At 37.4% G+C, this 21,179-nt stretch overlaps 1 protein-coding gene and 1 pseudogene across 2 annotated transcripts; both read left to right on the forward strand.

Annotated features, from left to right (window-relative positions):
- The first annotated feature begins 3,439 nt into the window (after positions 1-3,439).
- On the forward strand, positions 3,440-9,791 carry LOC146157226 (uncharacterized; annotated as a pseudogene).
- A 1,803-nt stretch (positions 9,792-11,594) lies between these two features.
- On the forward strand, positions 11,595-20,539 carry LOC146157227 (B box-binding protein-like). 2 transcript variants are annotated; one of them, XM_083386574.1, is made up of 8 exons: positions 11,595-11,728; positions 13,029-13,216; positions 14,596-14,709; positions 15,829-15,990; positions 16,727-16,834; positions 17,395-17,504; positions 18,723-18,873; positions 19,413-20,539. In XM_083386574.1, the coding sequence occupies exons 1-8, from the start codon at positions 11,656-11,658 to the stop codon at positions 19,518-19,520; spliced, it is 1,014 nt and encodes a 337-aa protein (XP_083242700.1). In that variant the 5' UTR covers positions 11,595-11,655; the 3' UTR covers positions 19,521-20,539. The 2 variants fall into 2 exon arrangements, with proteins under 2 accessions (XP_083242700.1, XP_083242701.1); XM_083386575.1 differs by lacking the exon at positions 15,829-15,990.
- The last annotated feature ends 640 nt before the right edge of the window (positions 20,540-21,179 follow it).

Genomic DNA, 21,179 nt, shown 5'->3' on the forward strand with positions numbered 1-21,179 from the left:
TTAAACAGTGCCTTTACAAATGTATCGTGCTCGTTTCTAGGTAGAGTGCTTATTTTAATTGCGTGTTTTTTTTTGTCTTAGAAACTATATATTTACGCCATGTGTATTATAAAATAATCAGTTCGCCGCACATTTAACATACAAACGTTTTGCCTGTTGGGTGAAGGTATTACCCCCTGACGACGATTAATCGCTTTCATTTATCCTTAATGTGTTGTATTTTATCGCTACAAAATATTTAAGTGTGTGTTATTTGCTGACGTGATTTGCTACTATCCTGCATTCGATGCTAATATAAGTGTAATAAAACATTCCACCAAGGATCCAGACATTATAATCTTAACAAACTCTATTGTTCTATATTTAGCATTGACTTTTAGCTATGGATAACTTTTGCGAAGTTAAATTTTTTTGTTGAGTAAATTCTAAACCACAGTTTAAAATGGGTCACGTGAATTGTTTCACACAAATACGAAGTACTTTTTTGCTTGCTATGATTGTAATTAATTTGAAGCGTTTAAAGTGTACTAAATTTAACAAAATCATATATAAAACATAGGTAGCTAATAAGTTTGCTTACAACTATAGGGATGTATGTTAGTATCAAATCAGAGCAGATATTTTTTTATAACAAGTGTAATCGCCGATACTCGCAATACTTTTTGTCCAAAATGTGGGTATTGGTGTCCGATTAAAATGTTAAGTATAGGACATACCTACTTGCAACAAACAGTTTAGTTAATGAGGGATTAATTGGAAAACTAAATCGCCCGTTTATGTTATCCATGCAAGGGTACGCCATTGTTGAATTAAGTTTTAAGGAAGTTTAAAAGTTACGCACACTACACTTTTATGATAAATTAATAATGATAACTGGAGCACATCCATCTTATTAAATTTTGACGAAAATGAAATTATTTGGCGCCTGATGAACAGTAAGTAGTTATTGGAGTACTGCATAATTAAATGTTATTCTACTGTATTTTGTTTTAAATGCTGGGGCACTCATTATTTGATTGAAACAAAAGGGTGGGCCAAGTAAAATATTTTAAGAAACACTATAAAGCAATCTTTTTTTGTCGTGTTTACGGGAGAGAAAAAAGGGGTTTGGAGTTTAAGTAAATTTAAGCGCCAAACACTAGAACACCACAAAAGCGTTTAGTGAGGATATATGCACTCTAACACAGTGGTTCTCAACCGCCGGTCCGCGGACCGTCAACTTTCCTGCCGGTCCGCCAAATATATTAGAATTTTATATCTGTCAGATTTTGGCGGCTTGCATCAAATTTAGAACTTCGCCAGTTGCGCAATTTGCAGCATTGTGTTGTAACATAGAGTTAATGGCTGGTTTAAGTCAACTTTGGGACCAGCTGTAAAAAACTTCAATAGAAACACGTATTACAATGACATACGTGTTACTGTTATACGCAGTGGTGGGATTCAGCCGGTTCGCACCGGTTCTATAGAACCGTCTCACGAAATTTTATGAGATTAGCGAACCGGTTAGCATTACTGGTTACTGTCAATGGATTTTTGCATTTTATTCCATAAATTGATATTTTCAGATTCAAGTAGCCCACGTGTTTGTTTTTTTCAAAATGTGCAATGGTCAAGCATAGGCGTAGCCAGTGGGAGGGCTGAGGGGCCATGGCCCCCTCCCAAAATTTATAAATATTTTACTCTTAATACTTTGTTTTTTTAGCATTTGTGAGCAGTACCACAACAGTCGATCACAGGCTTGCCACACCTTCAATTGTCATGTACTGTTACGTCACAAACGATGTAGTTAATATTACATTTGCTATACATTAATGTAGTTTTACTACTTAAAAGTCAGTTTTTGCTGTTTGAATGGTTTTCTTGGAAATGGAGTATTGCGTTAACACTCAGTCAGTTGCTGCTCGAAACGGTTTGCTAACATTGTTATTGTGTTCGTTACGGCGGTAAATATAATGACAAAAGCTAAACAAAAAGTTCAAACTTTTTGGCCCCCCAAAAATTTTCGGCTGGCTACGCCACTGTGGTCAAGGTCGCCCGTAACAGTCTTGAATTGTGTTAATTTTTATAATTGTAGTAATTTTCCCTTTGTAATTGTTTATTTGAAAGTCTAATTGTTGCGTCATAAGTACAAGTCAAGAGACGACTGCTGCTTTTTAGTGTGGCTGTTAGCAGTGATGGAATTCAGCCGGTTCGCAGTTCACAACATTCGCTGGAACCTGGGGTTGCATTGCATCCTGTTCCTGCAACTACTTAATTTATTTCCCGTAAAATATGACTTTTTGTAACAGAACCGGCTGAAAAATTTGACTTTTGTGATAGAATCGGAATTTGAATCCCACCACTGGTTATACGTGTTTCTATTGAAGTTTTTTTTTACATACAACTGGTCCAAGAGTTAACTTACACCAGCCATTAACTCTATGTTACGTCACAATGCTTAAAAAAAGACAGCAGCAAATTGCTCATTAAATTAAAGTTTCTATTCTTTGCTTTTAAGTTGCATATTTTCTTATTAAATTGTCTTAATCAAATTTGGGGTTGATTTTGATGTTTGAAGGTCCACCGATCCGCAAATTTTGTTTTGAAGTTGCGCTGGTCCGTAAGTTAAAAAGGTTGAGAACCACTGCTCTAACAAACACAATCCACATAAATGGCCGTCGTTCGGAACAAGTTATCACATATTTAATACAACCAACTCACCACATAAAATGTCCAATTTCACCACCAAAAACCCTTTTCCAGTAAAATAGCACATAACTGTTATTTTAAGCAGCCAGGCTAAACACGTTAACAATCGCGTTTTGTTAATATTTTTCTGCGCTAGTCAAAAAGATAGAAATTACAACAAAAAGATAGAGAGTAAAAAAATAAGACCAGGATTGCAAGATTAAAATTTCTCATTTTTAATCCTAGCTGCACACTTTAGATGAGATTTAGAAGGAGTTTGGTTGTTCAACAATTCGATGTTAAAAATCATATATCAAACTTTAGACTGCGAGGTTCGAATGGCAGTTGTCTAAATCGACACGTTTTGAGCGAAATGCCAATAAAATCCTTATCTTAACTCGGAAAAGCTGACAATATTCCAATGGTCCAAGTCTGCAAACAGCGCGTTTAGATATCCGGTCAGCAACCGGCAGAAATTACGACCTACAAGACTAGCGCACTTCTAAACGCCGCCATGGCACAACTCCAGCTGATAAGGACTGTACTGCTCTCAAGCAGCGCTAATGTTTTGCCGCCAAGTCTTGATTGCCGAGGCCTGCTGTGCTGACGGCAGTCAACCGCCCAGTCGAGCCTTCGCCTTTTAAATTGCTGCGCCGCGCATGCCAAGCTGTTCACTTGTGGATTATCGTCGTACCGAAAGGAGCTGTGTTTGTTGTTGTATTAACAAGGGGCGTTATTTACAGTTCATAAAAAAAAACGATTAAGCAGCATCATGGTCATTAGCACCGTTTCGAATATGGAAAGGAACCTGGCCCTAAACAGGTTGCTGAACGACAGAGGCTCGGCTGGTAATGTGAAACTGGTAACGCCGCTTCGTGAAGCTAAATCGGTGAGAACAGCACGTTTTACTGGAGATGATAGATTAACTTTTCGACCGAATAATCTATGCTTAAAACCATCGTTTTCTGTATGACAAACCATGTTGCCGATAATGCAAGTTTGTCTAGAAGCGTGTTGATTTAGTTAGTGGTTATTCTCATAACTATGACAACAGCACCGTTTTCTAAATAAACTACAACTAACTCTGCATACCTGAAGCCACTGCCTGCTTTGTGTAATAAGTTTCGATAAGCTTCTAGTTTTGCATTAAATGTCCTCCCAAAGTAACTTATAACTGAACAAGAAAGCTAAGCAAATATTCGTTTGTTGTTCCCGCTTAAAGTTAAATCCCACAAAAATGCTGGTTTTAAATTGTATCACTTAAGACACTGTTAAGACTTATTACCTGAATTGAGGTATGTTTTGTGTGTGATTTTATACGTTTTACAAATACTGTGGTACCTGCTATCTGTACCAGGTCTTTTTCTCATCCTTTTATGGCTGTTAATTTTTTTATATCCCCCGAAATGAACACTGACGTAGAAGAGCCATTGAACATTATCCTAGTCGTTGTTTTACATGCAAATGTATTATTTCATTACCAGTAAGTGATATTTGTCGTTGCAGCGAGAAACGTCTGTCCAGTTTCCAGGCCATGTCCCCGTCAAGCGACTGGCGTCTTGTCCTTCAAGCCAACATCTACGAGCCTTGCCAAAACGCACAAGACTAGTAAGTGGCAGCATTTCTACTTAACCTACGGCTACTAATAGCTTTTAATTAACCGTACAATAACCTTGTATATTTTTGTTAAATGTGACATTGGTAGCCGTAAAAAGTTTTTTTTATATCTAGACTAGAACATAAATTGTATAAATAAGTTTTAATGGTAAGGTAATTTTGTGGCATGTGGACTGTAAATGTGATTTTTTTTTGACATTTTGACTGATAATGTTTTTTTTATTCCCTTGATTGTTACAACATATTACTTAAGTTTGTTTTTTTATTATTTCGATATTGTAAGGTTTTTTCATCACAACATACTCTCTGTAAAATAAATGTCTATAAAAATGCAACAAGAGTTGTTCATTTCTTACGCTTGTTTAGTCTGAAAAACATCATACTAAAAATATTAAAATTATTGCTTCACGAAAGACCAAACTGTATTCCTGGTTGTAGTATACAAGGCCGGTTTTGTGGTCACGTTCAATTGAACCGCGCAATTAGATGTTGTGTTTACTTAATCACTGATGCGCCTGTCTTGCACCTACGTAGGTGGCCACGTCAGGAGTGGGGCACTGTGTCGTCACACCGAGCAACGCCAGCGCCCAGTCGACCGCCTGCGCCACTGGAATCTTTTCAACGCCGTCGTCGACCCGGTACGTTAATTACTTTTGCCTCACTGAACATTGGAGAACTAGTTACTGCTGTTAGTGAATCGTGATTGTATCGGTATATGTGCTAAGTAAACCTTGATATTTCAGAACCCCAGTAAGTACAGTCTTTTTTGTTGGTAGCCGTTTTTAATTAATCTGAAAATCAGGTGCCACTGCTTAACCACTGTTTGAATTATTTGCTTAATTCAAACAGTGGTTATTAATTTTTAGAGTAATATACAGTTTTAGAATTATATTAGGGCGATATAGTTTTTTTCTGGAATTTCGCGGATGTGCACTGTAAAAAAGTGAGTTGTTATTAGAAGTCTTGTTCTCTTTGCCTTAATTATGGGAATGTCTACTGTTAAGTTAAGTATAAGATACAGGGAAAAAGTAGTATACTTCCCTTCTTGCGTGAAGGATGTCTGCTGTGTAAAGCAGTAATGCTCAAATAAAATAATGTAAAACAAATGTACTAAACGTTTGTGTAAAACATATATTCGTACCATCAACATAAACACATAATAAATTAAAAAAAAATCTTATTTGATCCGTGGAATTTTGTGTGTGTTACTGTGGCAGTGATCGACAGGCAACAGTTCAATTCCACCAAAATATAGCTTTTTGTTATGGTTAACATTTTTGTTTTCTTTTTAGACCTGCCAAGAAGGGCCTTTCCTTTGCACCCGTCAACGGAACACGGCACACCGGTAAGAAACTGTGTGCCAATATTTTCATCCTTGCATAAACGTTGTTATGTTCCTGTAACAAACGTGACCCCGTAGCTATAAAGAAATGTGACGATATTTTTTTTTGTAGAATACTGAAAATCATTTACTTTTTATGTTTACCTCATCACTGTTTTGAATGCTTTCTCGCTCTGTTAATTCCGTTCGATTTTTGTTCACTGTTAACTGCTTTTTTACTGGATTTATATTTTACCTACAGCTATCAATTGCTGCACCAAGGAAAATATGTGCTTCGGAACTCGAACCTCGTCTGTACCGACAGCAACAACGCCACCGTACGGAAGTTATAATAACTTCCAATATCCGCTAACCGCCGCTACTACCACAACAAAACGTAAGTAAATCGTCGGATTTTTTGCCTAGAAAATTGCTTGCAGTGCACTTGCAGAATCCATTCCGAAGCAAGTTGCAATCCTTAGCAATTTGATTAAGAAACATTCAGTCGGTATAAAAATTTCTTAAAACACTCTTACTAACTCGTATAGTAAGGCTCGTTTAATGGAAGACATTTATACGTAGGTTTAGTTTTGACCAACAAGTAGGTAGAGCGACGGTGCATGACCGGAGGTCGTGAGTTCGAACCTCACCGCAGAATAGTTTGGTATTGCTTCAAAAATGCTTGATTTATCAACTGGTTTCGGTTAGCCCCTTAATGTTCCCGGTCTTGTTAGATACGATTTATATCTCTTCATTTTATAAAATTAAATTTTATTTTTTTACTTATTTTGTTGCAGACGGAAGGCGCAAAAGTAGGCAACTGTTGCGCAAGAGCAGAAAGAAGGCGCTCCCCTACAACGCCGAAGTCATAAGCAACACAAAAGTTGACCAAGCCGAAGATGTGAAAAGAGCAGGTAAAACCAAATGTCGTTATTAATATTTTTTCTTTATTTTAAAAAGGCTGATTTTAATATTGTTCATCAAATATCAGAGTTGTAAATAACTCATTTTGATAACTCCCAGTCAAATCAATTGTGAAAGAACTTAAGTCGAGTCATCTGTAAAATAACTTACTCAAGTCTTTTTACCTTGGATTTGATTTGTTTTAAAAATCCAATCCATGTTGTCTGTTAAAATTGGGTAAACTCGTCCGATTATGGGCAATACCTTACTAAATAATACCAAAAAGGCAACAGAGCGCAAGCAAATTGTTTTATGTGCAAAAATTAGAAAAAATAACCCAATTATACGAAAAAATGCTTAATGAAAACACGCTATTTTAACCCAAGTCATTGGTCTAAAAAGACTTCGTTAAGTTAAGTCAAGTCATTTTGCCCGAAAAAGACTAAATCCCGTCAAGTCATTTACTCAAGTCATTATAACACTGCCAATTATTCATTTTTTCATACTTTGCTGCAGATTCGCTCAAATCGCAACCCAATGCCCTAGTGATGTACAATTCCTTTCTGCGGCAACTTGAACTTGAGAGCCAAGTAAAGAAGGAAGCCAAAGTCTCACAAAAAGGTATAAAAACCCTTAACGTTTAGGCTTGGGAAGCATGAGAGGACCGAGCCACCCACTCATTACGGAAATCCTACATTTTTTTACAAAATTTGCAAACATAATTCCACCTATTACTGGAAATATTTCTTCTTGTTATTAAATGTATAAACAAACACAAGTGGCTTAAAGCGTTTCCTGTGGTTTTCAATGTTTATAAAAAAAAAACCTATGACTAATATTTTTCTGCGTTTTTTTTGTTTTTTTTCTTTCGAAATATATTAAAGTTTACAATTAAATTCATAGTTTTTTTCTTTAAATTTAGCATGTTTATTTCCTTCATCTTCAGAACCTGTATTACTTCCAATTTTAAACAATTGTTTGTTTGACTTTTGAATCTTAGAACAACTGAACCAGAGCACCGGCTACAACCGCGGTTTCACCCCCACCATGACCTCGACCCCCCAACACAAGCCCCACAGCTTGATTTCGCAATCGCCTAGGGGCGGGGGTCCGGTGACGTCAGACTACTATTCGGGGTCTGGGTCTGGGTCTGGTTCTGGAAAAAGCACCGATATGGAAGGTGACCAAAACTCAAGTGTTCTCTGAATATACTGTTGCTGCCAGGCATTGTATCATTTGTAAAATTACGAAAAATATACAGAGCAATAAATAATTAAAAGCCACAGCCTCGCTCTCCCGTTGTTCTGGTATAGGGTTTATCTTTTTTTTCCACCACGTCTTGCAAACCGTGTTCAATTGTTTTTTTCTTCGACCGCAATATATACATATTTTTCGCAAAGTTGCCCTATAGGTTATCGAAACGTCGGTACATTTAATAAGCAGTATTTGCCGGAATGTCAATTTTACAAATGATAAGTGTTCTGGTGTGAAAATAACGCTACCAACAGCTACATAAGTCTGTGGTTAAGCTGTGACACACTACTGTAACCAAGGCCTTGATAACTTTTTAAAAGCTAGTCCGGCATCTTCGAAGGTACTTCGAAAATGTGGATGTGCTATGCAACGACAAACCTAAGTGTGTATTTAACTGTTTCATAAATGAATTAAATCTTTAACTAAACCTCCAACCATTATGCTCCAAAATGAATAACTAATTGTACAAAAAATGTTATTCTAATATTCACTAAACGAAACTTTTGAGCATAATGGTTGGAGGTTGTAAGAATATGAAACCTCATTACAGAAGGGTACAATTTTAAACTTGTTTCAAATCAATTTTTATTCATTTTCAATAGATATTCTTACTACGACAAAACAAAAACAATTTTTTCGTTTTGTTTGCAGATTCCTTCAACGATTTTCTTCAGTTTATTGAAGAAGGTGTTCTGGCTGCTTATCAGAAGGAACTTTTTGACTGCAAAAAGCGTTCCCCTCGAAAGGTATAGCACACTTACATCTCTTGTAGTTAAAATCTATGCTCTTACAATAATTCCTCTTGCAAACTAAGTTCGGCTCAAAATCCCGACTTGGTTAAACACATTAGTTACGGTGAATCAAAAAAGGCCTAGGCCTACTGTACTTTAACCGCACACCTTAACCCGCCTCCCAAGGCTACAATGTATTTACCTTTTCAGAATAAGTATATGTATTTTACTAAAAAAGCGGCGACTCAGTGTTTGAACCCAATAAAAGTGAGCATTTTTCTTGTAATTCGCCGAAAATATCAAAACGCTAAATATTTATTTCAGCTTATCAAAATGAACTTCAAATGTAGATAATAATTTACAAGAAGTTAAATATGCAGCGATGTCGTCATAGTTTGATGCATCTAAGCTGCGTAGCTCGTTTGGTAAGCAACTGGCCCGGAAATGTCGAGGTCGTTTGTTCGAATCTCACCGCAGTATGGCTTTTTTATTAGATTCTAGTCGGGCGACAAGATTTGGTGCCCAAAGTAAGCCAACCCTTTCTATAAAATCCCACTTTACAATTACACTCGAAACCAATTAGGGAAGCAATTTTTAAGCCTAATAAAACTAGCCTACCCAGTGAGATTTAAACTCACAATCTCGGCCAGGTCAAGACCGTTACTCTACTGGCCCAACTATAGCAGGGGTTTCTTTTTCTTTAAAATTTCAGAAATGTTTTCATAAATTTACGTCGCACTATGAGTTCATGCTGATTTCGGTCCCGCAAAATGTGCAAGTGAAATTGAGTCTTAATACATTCAGTGCAAAACCGTTTTATTTTTAATTAAACTGTTTTTTTGATAAATTGATTGCTTCTTAGGCCCCCCTAAAACTAGTTCACGGACCCCCAAGGGGTCCATAGACCCAGTTTAAGAACCTCTGAGCTATAGGCTTATAGATCGAATTATCCATAACATCATTAACCTGTTTGAATGTACCCACTAGTTGTATCAAATCCCTGTTCGAGTCACACTTTAACATTGTAACATCTTCTCACACAGCATCAAGGAGTCGATCGGTCATTTGCGGATCGACGCAGATCCGCGGACTCGAATAATCTGCGTTTTGCTTTCGCCGCGGACTCGCACGTCACGCCGTCCCAGGGCGTCCAAAAGACCTGGAAACACCTGCCCAGGATGGACCACATCGGGGCGCCCCGGGCCGCCTCGACCCCAGTAACCTTGCCCTGCCCCTCTCTCACCTCTAGCGGATCTTTCGAGACACCTGGTGGCGATGTGTGGCGACCGTGGTGCTAAATCTTAATTTCTCAGGGCGCTATTGTGTTTCTATATTTTATAAGTTTAATTGTCGTGTTTTTTTTCAGGTAATTTAGTCATTTTGTTGCGTGTTTTTTTGTATTTTTGGTAAAATTGCGTTCACTCATTTTCAACGCAGCCTGTCAAATAGGCTTTTTTGTTAAAAGCGCTCGAACTTCTATGAGTGCCGGTATGTTTTTTCACCCTCTTTATGAGCACGATTCTTGCTTTCGCTCGGCGAAAATGCCTTGAGCAAAGCTTACAAATATATGTTTCACTTAATTATGTCGTTTGTTTTCCAAAATGCGTAAAAAAACGCACGAAAACACGACTTTCTGTCTTGAGTGTATGCGCTACTACATTGCTACTAGTGGTAACACTCTTTATTATTATTATAATTGTGTTGTGCGAAATCTGTTTAAATTCGCCTCTCGTGTATTACTGTCTAAAGATGCTATCGCCATTATAGACACTGTTTATTTTTCGTGTTGCCCTTTTGTTCGCTTTTTACATCATAAATTGTCCTTTTTTCCCAGCACTTTCTTTTGTGCACGGCTTTCGAAACGCTCACTGATTGCATTCATTTCACGTTGCGCATTCACCACCTTTGGTTTACGTTTGTATGTGCTTTATTTTACACTTTTCATTTTGCCTTGAACCCTCCCAAAATCTTTTTTTTGTTTTGTTTATGAGTTCACAAACACATCGCTCTATAATGTTCGCCATCGCCCCTTGTATGAAAGTTTACCCGCCCTATAACGTTTGATTCGTCTTTTTTTTAAACAAAATAAAGTGCTTTTAAATATGTAATTTGCATTTTGCATTTGCTGGTTGGTAGCAATCTTTTTATCTAGGTGAAATCAGCTTGCCTAATTTTTCGTAAATATGTTTGTCCTGTTTTTCGTAGCTGTGAAAGCATAAACGAAAGAAACTGAATAAGAATGAAGGTCAAATTTTATGTCCCAAATTCCATTTTTAGTATTTTTTCTTGTTTTCTGGTTGCGATCCCATTTAACGAAAAATATTGAATCAGGTGAAGCAGACTATTGCTCGATTTGCGAACTGAAGAAAGTCTTATAGTGGCTATAGAAATATATCTTCTCACGAAAGTTCAAGGCAAAAACTGCATTAATATACAAAGGGTGTCTAACGGCGCAATAACTGAGGTTACCCTGACAATAGACACATCTTGTTATATATTTACGTAGGCTACAAATATTTGGTACAGTACTGTAGATTTAAATTTGTTTCTTTAAATTTTTAAATATGGTTTTGTTTGCCTTTTACATAGTGATTCATGAACTGTGTGCCGCGGCACACCAGTGTGCTTTGAAAGTGTGCCGAGTGTGCAGAGAAACTTTTTGTAAATTTGAATGAGCAGACTATTTGCATTTTAAATGCGCATACAAATAAAACTAATAGGTATACTAGGCTTTGCCTTTTATTAAAGGCGATTATTAATATATGAAATTGGTATTTTCTAGGCAGTGTGCCGTAAATGTTTGTTTCTTAAGCTTTTTACTGTACACCAAGCCAAATGAGTTAATAATGTACAAGTCAAAAATGAAAATACTTAAGAACCTCAGGCGATTAATAGAATTCCAGTGGATTGTTGTCTCGCAAGTCAAAGCCGAAACGTGGCGATTTCCGCGCGTCGCCATCTGTCCAACAGTTTTCCAGTGCGGGTGCTGGGTGCAAATCGCCCCTTTTCGCTTATTTAATCTCGGCCGCTTTCTTACGCTCGGCTGATTCACGCTGGAGTGCCTGTGACGTGACAAACGTTTCTCTTCATTCCATCAGAGGCCAAGGCGAACAGAGCAGGCAGATCGAAAAAAACATCGTTGAAAATCCGAGAAACATCAAAATGTCGGAGTCCACCAACCAGCCCGACGAAGCCACCGCGAACCAGCAAGTCAAGGCTGAGAAAAAGATATTGGGTGAGCCTTAGTTATTGCTAAACTAATGGTCGCTTTTCAGAAAGCCTAAAAAGTTTTTGAATGTATTTTTTTGCAAAAATAATCGGTTTGTTGTAAATTTAGAAAGTTCTACGTGTAAATAAGCATAAAGTGCAGCGGGAAATGTATTGCTTCTAACTTATGTTTTTTTTTACATTTTGTGCATTAATTTAACTGGGGTTAACGAATTAATGGGCTGAACATCCTATAAATTTAATGCTTTATCAAAATGGCTCATAAACCATGTAGCATTCAAAAACCAATAGGTTCTGCTTTGTTTAACGATATACAATATATTATTAGCACAGAAAATTGTTATACCGGTAAACAACACCTGGTGCTGGTCTAGAATCCTACCACAATTATTAAATCAACACATAATATTTCAGTTAGTGTGCGGGTTAGTGTATGGATGTGGGTGAGTCGAGTATTATTATATTCTTTATTTAATAATAATAATACTTGACCCACCGTTACCCAAGTATTATGCGTTGTAGGATTCTAGACCAGCGCCCAACACCCTTCAAACTTCACTTTTTAAGTTTGCTGATAACAGCATTAACACAAATATTCTGTTCTGTTGGTTTGTGGTACCGAAAAATAAACTATTTGTTTATGAAGGTTTTCTTGCTATTGTTTCTCTTTTAGTTTAAATTACCAGATTGTAAATATTTACAATACAGGTACTTATGCTTGTTTTAATCAACTATGTTTGTAAAAAACCTTCGGTGCTGGTTTACAATCCTCCCATATTTTTGTCTCGGGGTTTACATGCTAACATTATGTGGTTTAGGGTGAAAGTGAGCATTTGGGTGTAGGTGGGTCACGTTATATTATTATTATATATATTTATTCTCCAACATTTATTTCTCCCTTGCAATTTCAAACTTAACAACGCATTCGGTTACTGTAAAAGAGATTGGTAGGATTCTAGGCCAGCCCCAAACCTTATTTGTAATAATGAAAAACAATAAACTTTGAACTAGAAATCCAGATTGGAAAATTTTTAGGCATTAAAAACTTCTCTATGCCACTATTGTATTTCAGTGCCGTTCCGCCAAAGATATCCGGTGTGAAATGCTTACCCTTAGCTGTGCCATTAATGCCATTTGGTGTGAAATATAGCAGTGTTACATAATAAATAGCTTTGAGTGCAGATATACTCTGGAAATTTGGCTAAAAATGTTAAGTACTGGCCACATTATGGAATGCAGACACGCCCCGACTCAATATTGAAATTCTTTATTTGGGTGTAAAATTAATTTGTTTTTGTTTGACACAGCCACACACTGCACAGGAGTGGTGAAGTGGTTCAATGTTCGCAACGGTTACGGGTTCGTGAACCGCGACGACAACAAGGAGGATGTGTTTATTCATCAGACCGCAATCATCAAAAACAACCCCAAGAAGTACCTTCGAAGTGTCGGCGATGGAGAAGTTGTAGAGTTCGATGTCGTCGAAGGCGAAAAGGTGCTTCAAAAGTTATATGTACAAAATTTGACTGTCATCAGACTTAAATTAACCAATAAGATTGTTTTTTTTGTTTAAATTGTTTCAATACTATTGTTTAATTTGTTGGGTTTTAACTTTTTAATAGGTGCTGAAAAATGTACTAATAAAATGCGATACATTATTTTTCAAGGATTCTAAAAATAAAGAGTTATTTAAAAAAAAAAATTAACATATTTGGTTAAAGTGGTAAAACTATGCGTTAAAGTGGTGAAAGTACACCTCTATTAAACTAAGATACACATTCTTTTGTTTTATTAAGTTTCTTTTTTAATTGATCTGTTTTGTGTAGTGTTTACTTTTTGTAGGATTTTTTCAGTATAGGACCGTATTCAGGTGTTTGTAATGCCAAGTGTTCAAATAGTTTTGGGGGTCACTGGTTTAAAACATCAATTTCTTGTCACAATTTTCTAGGAAGCGTACTTCGCCCTGCCCTGAAGGGGTGATTACATTTGTTTTATAAATAAACGTCTGAAAATAAGGTATACACACAGTATGATTTGGAGAACATGATTATGTCTGTTGGAAGCCGGAAATAATAATCACATTTAAACTTACTGGTGCTGCCCAGCATAGTATCAATTATAAAATCTCAAGAACAATTATAATAACAATTTTATATTAAATACTAAAGATCAACCGATATCCATTTTTTGGACCGATACCAATACCCGATTTTTTACAATTTTTCAACCGATATCTGATACTGATTTTTTTTTATACCTGGGAAATGTTCAAAACTTGAATAAATTGAAAATGAAATCCTAATAATGTTTTAGTTTATACACCTTTATAAATTATTAAACTATTATTTTGCATATTAACTTGGTGTGATGCTAAAACCAAAATGTTTTTCATAAAAAAATTGATAAGTTGTTTGTTGTACAGGAAAAATTATATCATATTTTTGTACTAAAATATCGGCAAAAGTATCGGCCTACATTTACCGATACCGATATATCGGTAGAAGCCAAATATCGGTCTATCTCTATTAGATACCATGCCTGGCAACAACAGTAGGTTCATTGAATTCAATCGTATGATTTGGAGAACATGACTATGTCTGTTGTGCGGGAATTGATGTAATCACATTTAAACATACTGGTGCTGCCCAGTGCCCATTCTCAAGAACAATTTTATATAAGATATCATGCCTAGCAGCATCAGTATATTCATTGAATTAAAATGAATTTAGACTGTAAGTTTGAAGCTTACCACAGGCCAGATATTTTTAGCCTGCCTTGTTTTTTTTTCTAGATTGCCATTATTGTTTGACAGATTCGGAAGTTGGCGATGGCTTTTGGTGTACTGTACATTAACATGTGTGTTGTGTTTTTCAGGGTCTTCCTGAAGCAGCGAATGTAACTGGTCCAGGTGGCGAGCCCGTGGAGGGCAGCAAGTATGCCGCTGACAGACGTCGATACAAGAAGTGGACGCCAAGGCCAAGAAAGCAGGTTTGCTGCCACCCCGGGGCTGTGTAACTTTTGTAGTTGGCACAAATGTCGTACCTGTTAAAGGAAACTAATTTGGGGTAGTGTAGAGTGGGCAAACCTGCGACTGTAAAAGTAATCATGGTGGAATAAAAAGCTTAAAAAGTTATACCCTGGGAAGTGAAGGCATGTGTTTAATGCATTTTGACTTGTTGCATGATATTTTTTCGGGTTTTCTGCATGGGTTCAACTTTAAAAATAAACATTTTACATTTCATGCCATTTTAGGCCACACCCTTCACTAGAACTACACTTGGAAATCAAGTATTTAATTCTATACTGTTCATCAACGGGAATATACAGTATAATTTTATAGTTGCTTTAGATTTAAGCAAAAAAAATTTCACAAAATCTTGAATTGGTAAGCATCTTTCTCCATTTTGTAAAACAAAATGACAGAAAAGTAGCCATAGCAATGTTTTGTCTTGTTTCGGGCCTGGCTTGTCTCAGCGGTCTCTAATAGACATAGAAAGGTGAAAACCTCTTTCTGTTGTTATATCCTAAATTAGCAAATTGGACAGAGCTTCCAAGGGTTTGAAGCAATGTTGTGCAATATATACATGTTTTGCTATTGACCAATTCTTAACCTGCAAAATCTGGGTTATCCTCGGAAATTTGTTTGTTGAAACTACTCCCTTTCGGTCATAATTAAGGCAAATCAAAATACTTCACAAAAAAAACAAGTCTCAAAATGTTGTGTTCAGAACTTTGTTGGATACTTGAGATCAACCTATATGTGATTATTAACTTTTTTGGCCAACTAATAACGATTTGTCTATATATTCCTGGAAAAATTGTCCAAACTTGAATTAATTGTATAAAGCAAATCCAAATAACATTTCAATTTATCTTCCTATATTTAGTAAACTCTTATTCGGCATTTTAACTTGGCATAATTCTCAGACAAACAAAAAAGTAAATATCTGCCAACATATCAGCCAAAATTAACTGATATCAATATTGATGGAAGCAAACTATTAGCCGATAATATAGGCATCGCTATTGGAGACTGCTGAGTGAAATGACAAAGAATTTAGTGCATCTAACCACTAACACGGGGCCGTTATGTTGCGATATGTGTAGCGACGTGAAGTGGAAAGTGCCGAAGGTGAGGGCAACGAAGAAACAGAAGGTGGCGCCGGTGCCGTAAGGGAACGCCCGCCTAGACAGAACCAGAGGCCCCGTCAGTACTTTTACAGGCGTCCACCGCCGCCCTGGTTCAGAAGAGGCCCAAGGCGCCAACAGGTCTGTTAAGGCCACCAGACTGATGGCTTTATTAATGAAATTTTGATAATGAACTGAAAATGATACAAGCTCTTCCTGAAACGTCTTAATCAAAATGATGTCGATCTACTGGACTTTTTTGGCTTTGCAATTCATTAATAAGCTACATTACATATCCGTGCATAGTGCACCCTATCCTAGGTGTGTTTTTTTTATTTTGAAAAACATATTGGCAGGAGATTAGGTTTGCGGCGCATGTGCACGTAAAGAAACTGCTTTTAGCATGTATTTGGTGGTGGTTTGAGTCTCAGTTTGTAAGGTGGTTAACTATATGGGATGTAACTGTTTAGCTCGGCATACCAATAGAAGTAGTGTTTAATCAACCTAAAAATATATTGAATTTGTATATAATTATGTCTATATATTTACGTAAATATCGTGACATTCTGCCCCCAAAAAATTAAATTTTGCAAAACAAGTTGTGTCTGGCTATTTCCACGAAATACTGCCACAAAGAATGCCATTATTTGTGCTAAACCTAGATGCCGGTCTTTCATTTTCGCCTTCAGAGATAAAAAATTAATGATTGTTGTCGCTGCAAAAACTACGCCATGCAGTAAAGTTGTCCGGATAGTTTGAAATTTAATGGAAACCAGGTTTGTGAGCCCATGAATTTTTCATGGCCAGCCTTTGGGTTGGCATGAAATATAGATGAGCTGTGCGCTGCTAACCCCTGGATCGGTATTTCCCAATACAGAAGCAGTCCGAGGGAGAGGGGGGTGAAACTGGAGGAGAGGAAAAACCCCAGGCTGATGGGGAAACCCGACCAAGACCCAAGAGGCGCCCCAGACCTCGTGGACCCAAGGTATACTTTGCTGTTAAACAACAGGCTACTTTAGCCATTTTACAAAAGCGTAGCTCCTTTTTAAAACTACCTGTTTAATTCCTAATAGCGTTTGATAAGGTTACAAGGCTGCTTTGGTAGCAAACGTATTTTACAATTTTTTAACTACCACTTTAAATTTACCACATAAGGTCCTGTATTGCAGCATTTTTTTGTATGTTTAAGGATAAGTTTAATGACAGATGTTTGCCCTATTGGGACAATTTCGCCAGAATTTTGTGCCAGCTTAGAGCGCTATTTCAATGTACAACCTTCTTGTGCTGCTTGCCAGTTTCGTGTCTACGAGTCATAATCGTAATAAGACTACCAGAATCCGACATGGGTATACAGCGTTTATATAAACTTGCCACTCGCGTATGTACAATTAGGCGCAACCATCGGCGTTAAGCCTTAAATTTTATCGGTTTCAATTACCCGAAATAAACGACAGAACTGGATACGAAAACCACATGGATTCGATATTCTACGTTGAACATCCCTTTATATATACAACCTTTCAAACATGTCTTTACTTTGTCCAGACTGAACCAGTGGAGAACGGTGAGGTTGTTGAGAATGGAGTCGAGCAAACTGAGGAAGACGCCAAGAAGGAAGCACAGAGACGCCGTAGACGCATGAACCGTCGCCGCGGGTAAAATATAACTTAGTCTCTGTTGTTCTATTGCTCTATAACAGTTTGGGCGAAAAGTCTGGTGTATAATATAGGTTTGCGCGGTTTTGTCTCAAGTAGGCTAACATATGTTAGCAAGTTTGCCGGATATTTTCTCAAATATGCTATACTACATATATTCCCGGTAACCGTTTGTTATTGAAAATGTATGTGGGAACAAATCAAAACCCAATTATTTAAATTATTAATCAAACGTCGATTTTACAACGCTCACTTTTGTCTTTCTTTAAAAAAAATAACCAGGTAGATAAATTTCTACCTCAAATTTCATGTCTGGTCCACCAGCGTCATTTTCTCGTTAGTATCATCATCAAGGTACTCGTGATAAAAGTTTCCCCGTTTTTCACAACTGAAAAAACTCGTGATTCAGGCCATTGGTGTTAACCTAACCGTGGTCTTCCTTGTTTGTGTCGAAAAAGCATAGTTTCTTATGCTGGCAACCGACCGTGTTACATGCGGACTAGTTGTAGTAATATGTGGGCTGTTATTGGAACTGGAACATTTGACTAACTATTCAAAATTACTCTGGTAAGTATAACTGGCTTACCAGAAATTGTATTGTAGTTATTTTTATACTGGTCGCACACGCATTTATTTCAAAAAAATCTTGTCATAATCAACATTACTTTTTCTAAAGCTTTCGTGATTTAATACTCATCTATGACGTATTTAACCTGGCCCTTGTTTTTAAATGCCACACAACTAAGACTGGCTATTTATCTTAAAACATATTGACTGGATTCTTTTTAAACGAGAAAAACATACAACAAATTTATAGTAAGTTTTATGAGATAAGCGAAATTTGAACATTTTCGTTATAAAATTGTAACCGTTGTTTTGCTTTAAGGCAATATGACGCGATCAAGAGTTTTTGCATTCACGAAGTACAGTTTTAAGATAAACATTAAATCGATTAGAAACTCCAAATGACAAGAGTTGCGTTCTACCTTTTATAAGTGGGTTTAAATATATTTTAGTCACATTAACTGATAATGACACAATTGCGTTTTGAAACGTCTTTTGTAAGACGATGGCGATTTACTTGACCTATTTGGGCATTCGTTTTCAAGCTACCTTGCAGATCCGTGCGTAGTGTACCTAGTCATCCACATGGTTTTGTCAAATTCAAAAGTAAACACCACTTGTTGCCGCCCTTGTGACGTAACACTCGCTCCGCAGGCCTCAACGTCGCAACGACGAACAGCCCCAGGAAAACGGAGAGGGTGGTGAGCCAAAAGAGGGGGAAGAGGGACGCCCCCCACGTCGTCGCAACCCCCGCTACCGGGGACCCAGGAAGCCAAGACCCCAGCAGGCCGAAGGGGGTGCAGAGGTGGGTGAAAGGGGGTCGAAAAGTATCGGTGCCGATCCGATAATGGATGATGTACTTTGGTGCACGTTCTATACAAGGCGGTTAATAATTTTAGTCCAAAACTAATTGACAACTGAAGGATAGTAATGTCCGAAAAAAAAATAAATAAATAAAAATGCTGCGATGGACGCCAAACAATTTATGGCTAAATACAATGGTTATATGACCACTGTACAGCAGGTCTAGCTAAAAACAACGTAATGAAATAATTAAGTACCCATGTTTTGCAATTATAATAAATCAAAACTAAAAAACACGGTTGTGTTTTAGAATTAAAAAAATACGGATTTTTGTCTACAATAAATAAGTACAGTCTTGTTCTGCAATAAAGGCCCCAAAACCACAGTTTTGTTCTAAAATAAGAAAACTAATAAATATATATATATATTTTTTTTTGCTCTTTATTAAAAAACTCATCAGCACAACTTTGTTGCGCAACCAAAAAATTTAAAAAAATCAATTTTACTACGATTATAAAACTTAACATTTTTTTTTCGCAGGGTGGCGAACCGGCTGCAGCCCCAGCCCCAGCCCCAGCTCAGGCCCAAGTGACCCAGGCCCCAGCCCCAGCGGCCCCCGTTGTTGAAGCGGCGCCCCAGCAGAGTTAGACGACGCGCCCCGCTGTGCCGCGTCACCGGTGGAGGGGTAGTGTGTTGTTTATGACGTCACCTGAAGTAGATTTAAACCCCCCTGTTTTCATCACCCGTGTTCGAACAAAAATAAAAACAGCCGCCCACCACCAACGCACCACCGCGGCCACGCTTTCTTTCATTTGATCGATGTGTGCTCACTATAAAAAAAACTTTTTCCGTTTTTTTTCTCCACCATTTTGTAGCTGCACGTGGTGTTCAATGTCGGCGCCGGCGAGCGCTCTCAATCACAAAAACGCGCCGTAAAAATTGACCAGCAGTCGTAAAAAATGACTGTCTGTTGTCACGTTGCGTTAAAAGCTGCGTCTTAAGTTTTAAGAGCTCTCGATTGCTCGGCTGCGCCACCTGCTGGTGTGTTTGCCTGTGCTCGCCAAGACCGCTCGGTTATTTTCGCCGAGGGTCGATTATTATTAAAGTAAAAACAACCCTAACTTGTCCGGATAACATCTTGGTTTGTCGAAATGTAATTGCGCGCGAATTTTTGTTTCTAATTCGGCCGCTCTTATTATTGTCTCAGCTCTCTGCGTTTGTGGGTTAACATCTAGTTCGCACCTAACTTATTCAAAAAATAGAAATCTATAGAAAGGGACATTTCCCGCTTTATCTTACAGCGTGTTTAGCGGCTTGCTATAGTTTTCATTAAAAAGCAGCGGGTGCCATCTCTATTATAAAAAGTAGCAAAATTCCTCTATTAATATTGTGGCTTAACCCATCTAAAAAAAGCGCCACATAATGTCGAACAAGGGAGTTCTCTAATGCTTAATTGCCTTCTTTTCTTTCGCTGGAAAACGATTCGTTTCTTTGAAGTTTGTTGTGCTGGGTTGTGTTGTGTTTTTTGCCACCCTAATCCTAAGTTACGCTTCGTCGCACACACTTTTAATCCGGGTCGTCGGGGACAAGTCTCGCCGCGCAACAATCCGGCGCTCCACAGTTTAGAAAGACAGCTTCCCTCTTTTACTCCACGTTAGTCTCTCTCTCTCTCTCTCTCTCTTTTACCATTAGACCTAAGCTAGTACTATTCAAAGAAGGCCGCTCATTTGTGCTAGTGTTTCGATCTCGGCGGTTGTTGTCGAAAAAGTAGGACGACGGCTCGTTTTTCAAGTTTTCTTTTAGTTCACTGTAATGTTGTTGGCATTTGGTTTTCCCTGGCTTCCTCAATAAAAATCGAAAACGCATGTTTGACTGTTTTATTTAACTGAGCGCAGGTCAAGAGGAATGGAGTAGTCGTCTCAAACTAATTTGTGATACACCGTGCACAAGAAATTTGCATTAATCAAGGTTTCTCTTGCTCAATCTACAGAACACATGACGGTCACTCAAACGTTTCATCTACATGCATTTTAGGATAAATATAAACCTCTGTAAAACTACCTTTGTCTGGTAACCCTCGGTGGCATTGTAATGTGTGTTCCCTAACTTATTCTACTAAATACAATGTATCCAACATTAAGAAGTAATAATTCTGCATAAAATCTAAGCTAAAAAAGTACTTTTGGCAAGAGAAAATGTAGGAGAAACGCTTTCTTTTAAGGAACTTTCTTTCTGCCCTATATATCGCTAAAAAGTTTACCTAAAAACATTTTTTGTTGGCAATGGAATTTATTATAGTTTCTCAAA

Source organism: Ascidiella aspersa, chromosome 4 (assembly GCF_963924565.1).
Source record: "Ascidiella aspersa chromosome 4, kaAscAspe10.2, whole genome shotgun sequence".
Taxonomy (NCBI): domain Eukaryota; kingdom Metazoa; phylum Chordata; class Ascidiacea; order Phlebobranchia; family Ascidiidae; genus Ascidiella; species Ascidiella aspersa.

Coding starts and splice junctions, on each gene's coding strand:
- LOC146157227 (XM_083386574.1), top strand. CDS start 11,656: ATGTCGGAGTCCACCAACCAGCCCGACGAAGCCACCGCGAACCAGCAA. Junction 11,729..13,028: donor GGCTGAGAAAAAGATATTGG/GTGAGCCTTAGT, acceptor TGTTTGACACAG/CCACACACTGCACAGGAGTG. Junction 16,835..17,394: donor CCAGACCTCGTGGACCCAAG/GTATACTTTGCT, acceptor TACTTTGTCCAG/ACTGAACCAGTGGAGAACGG.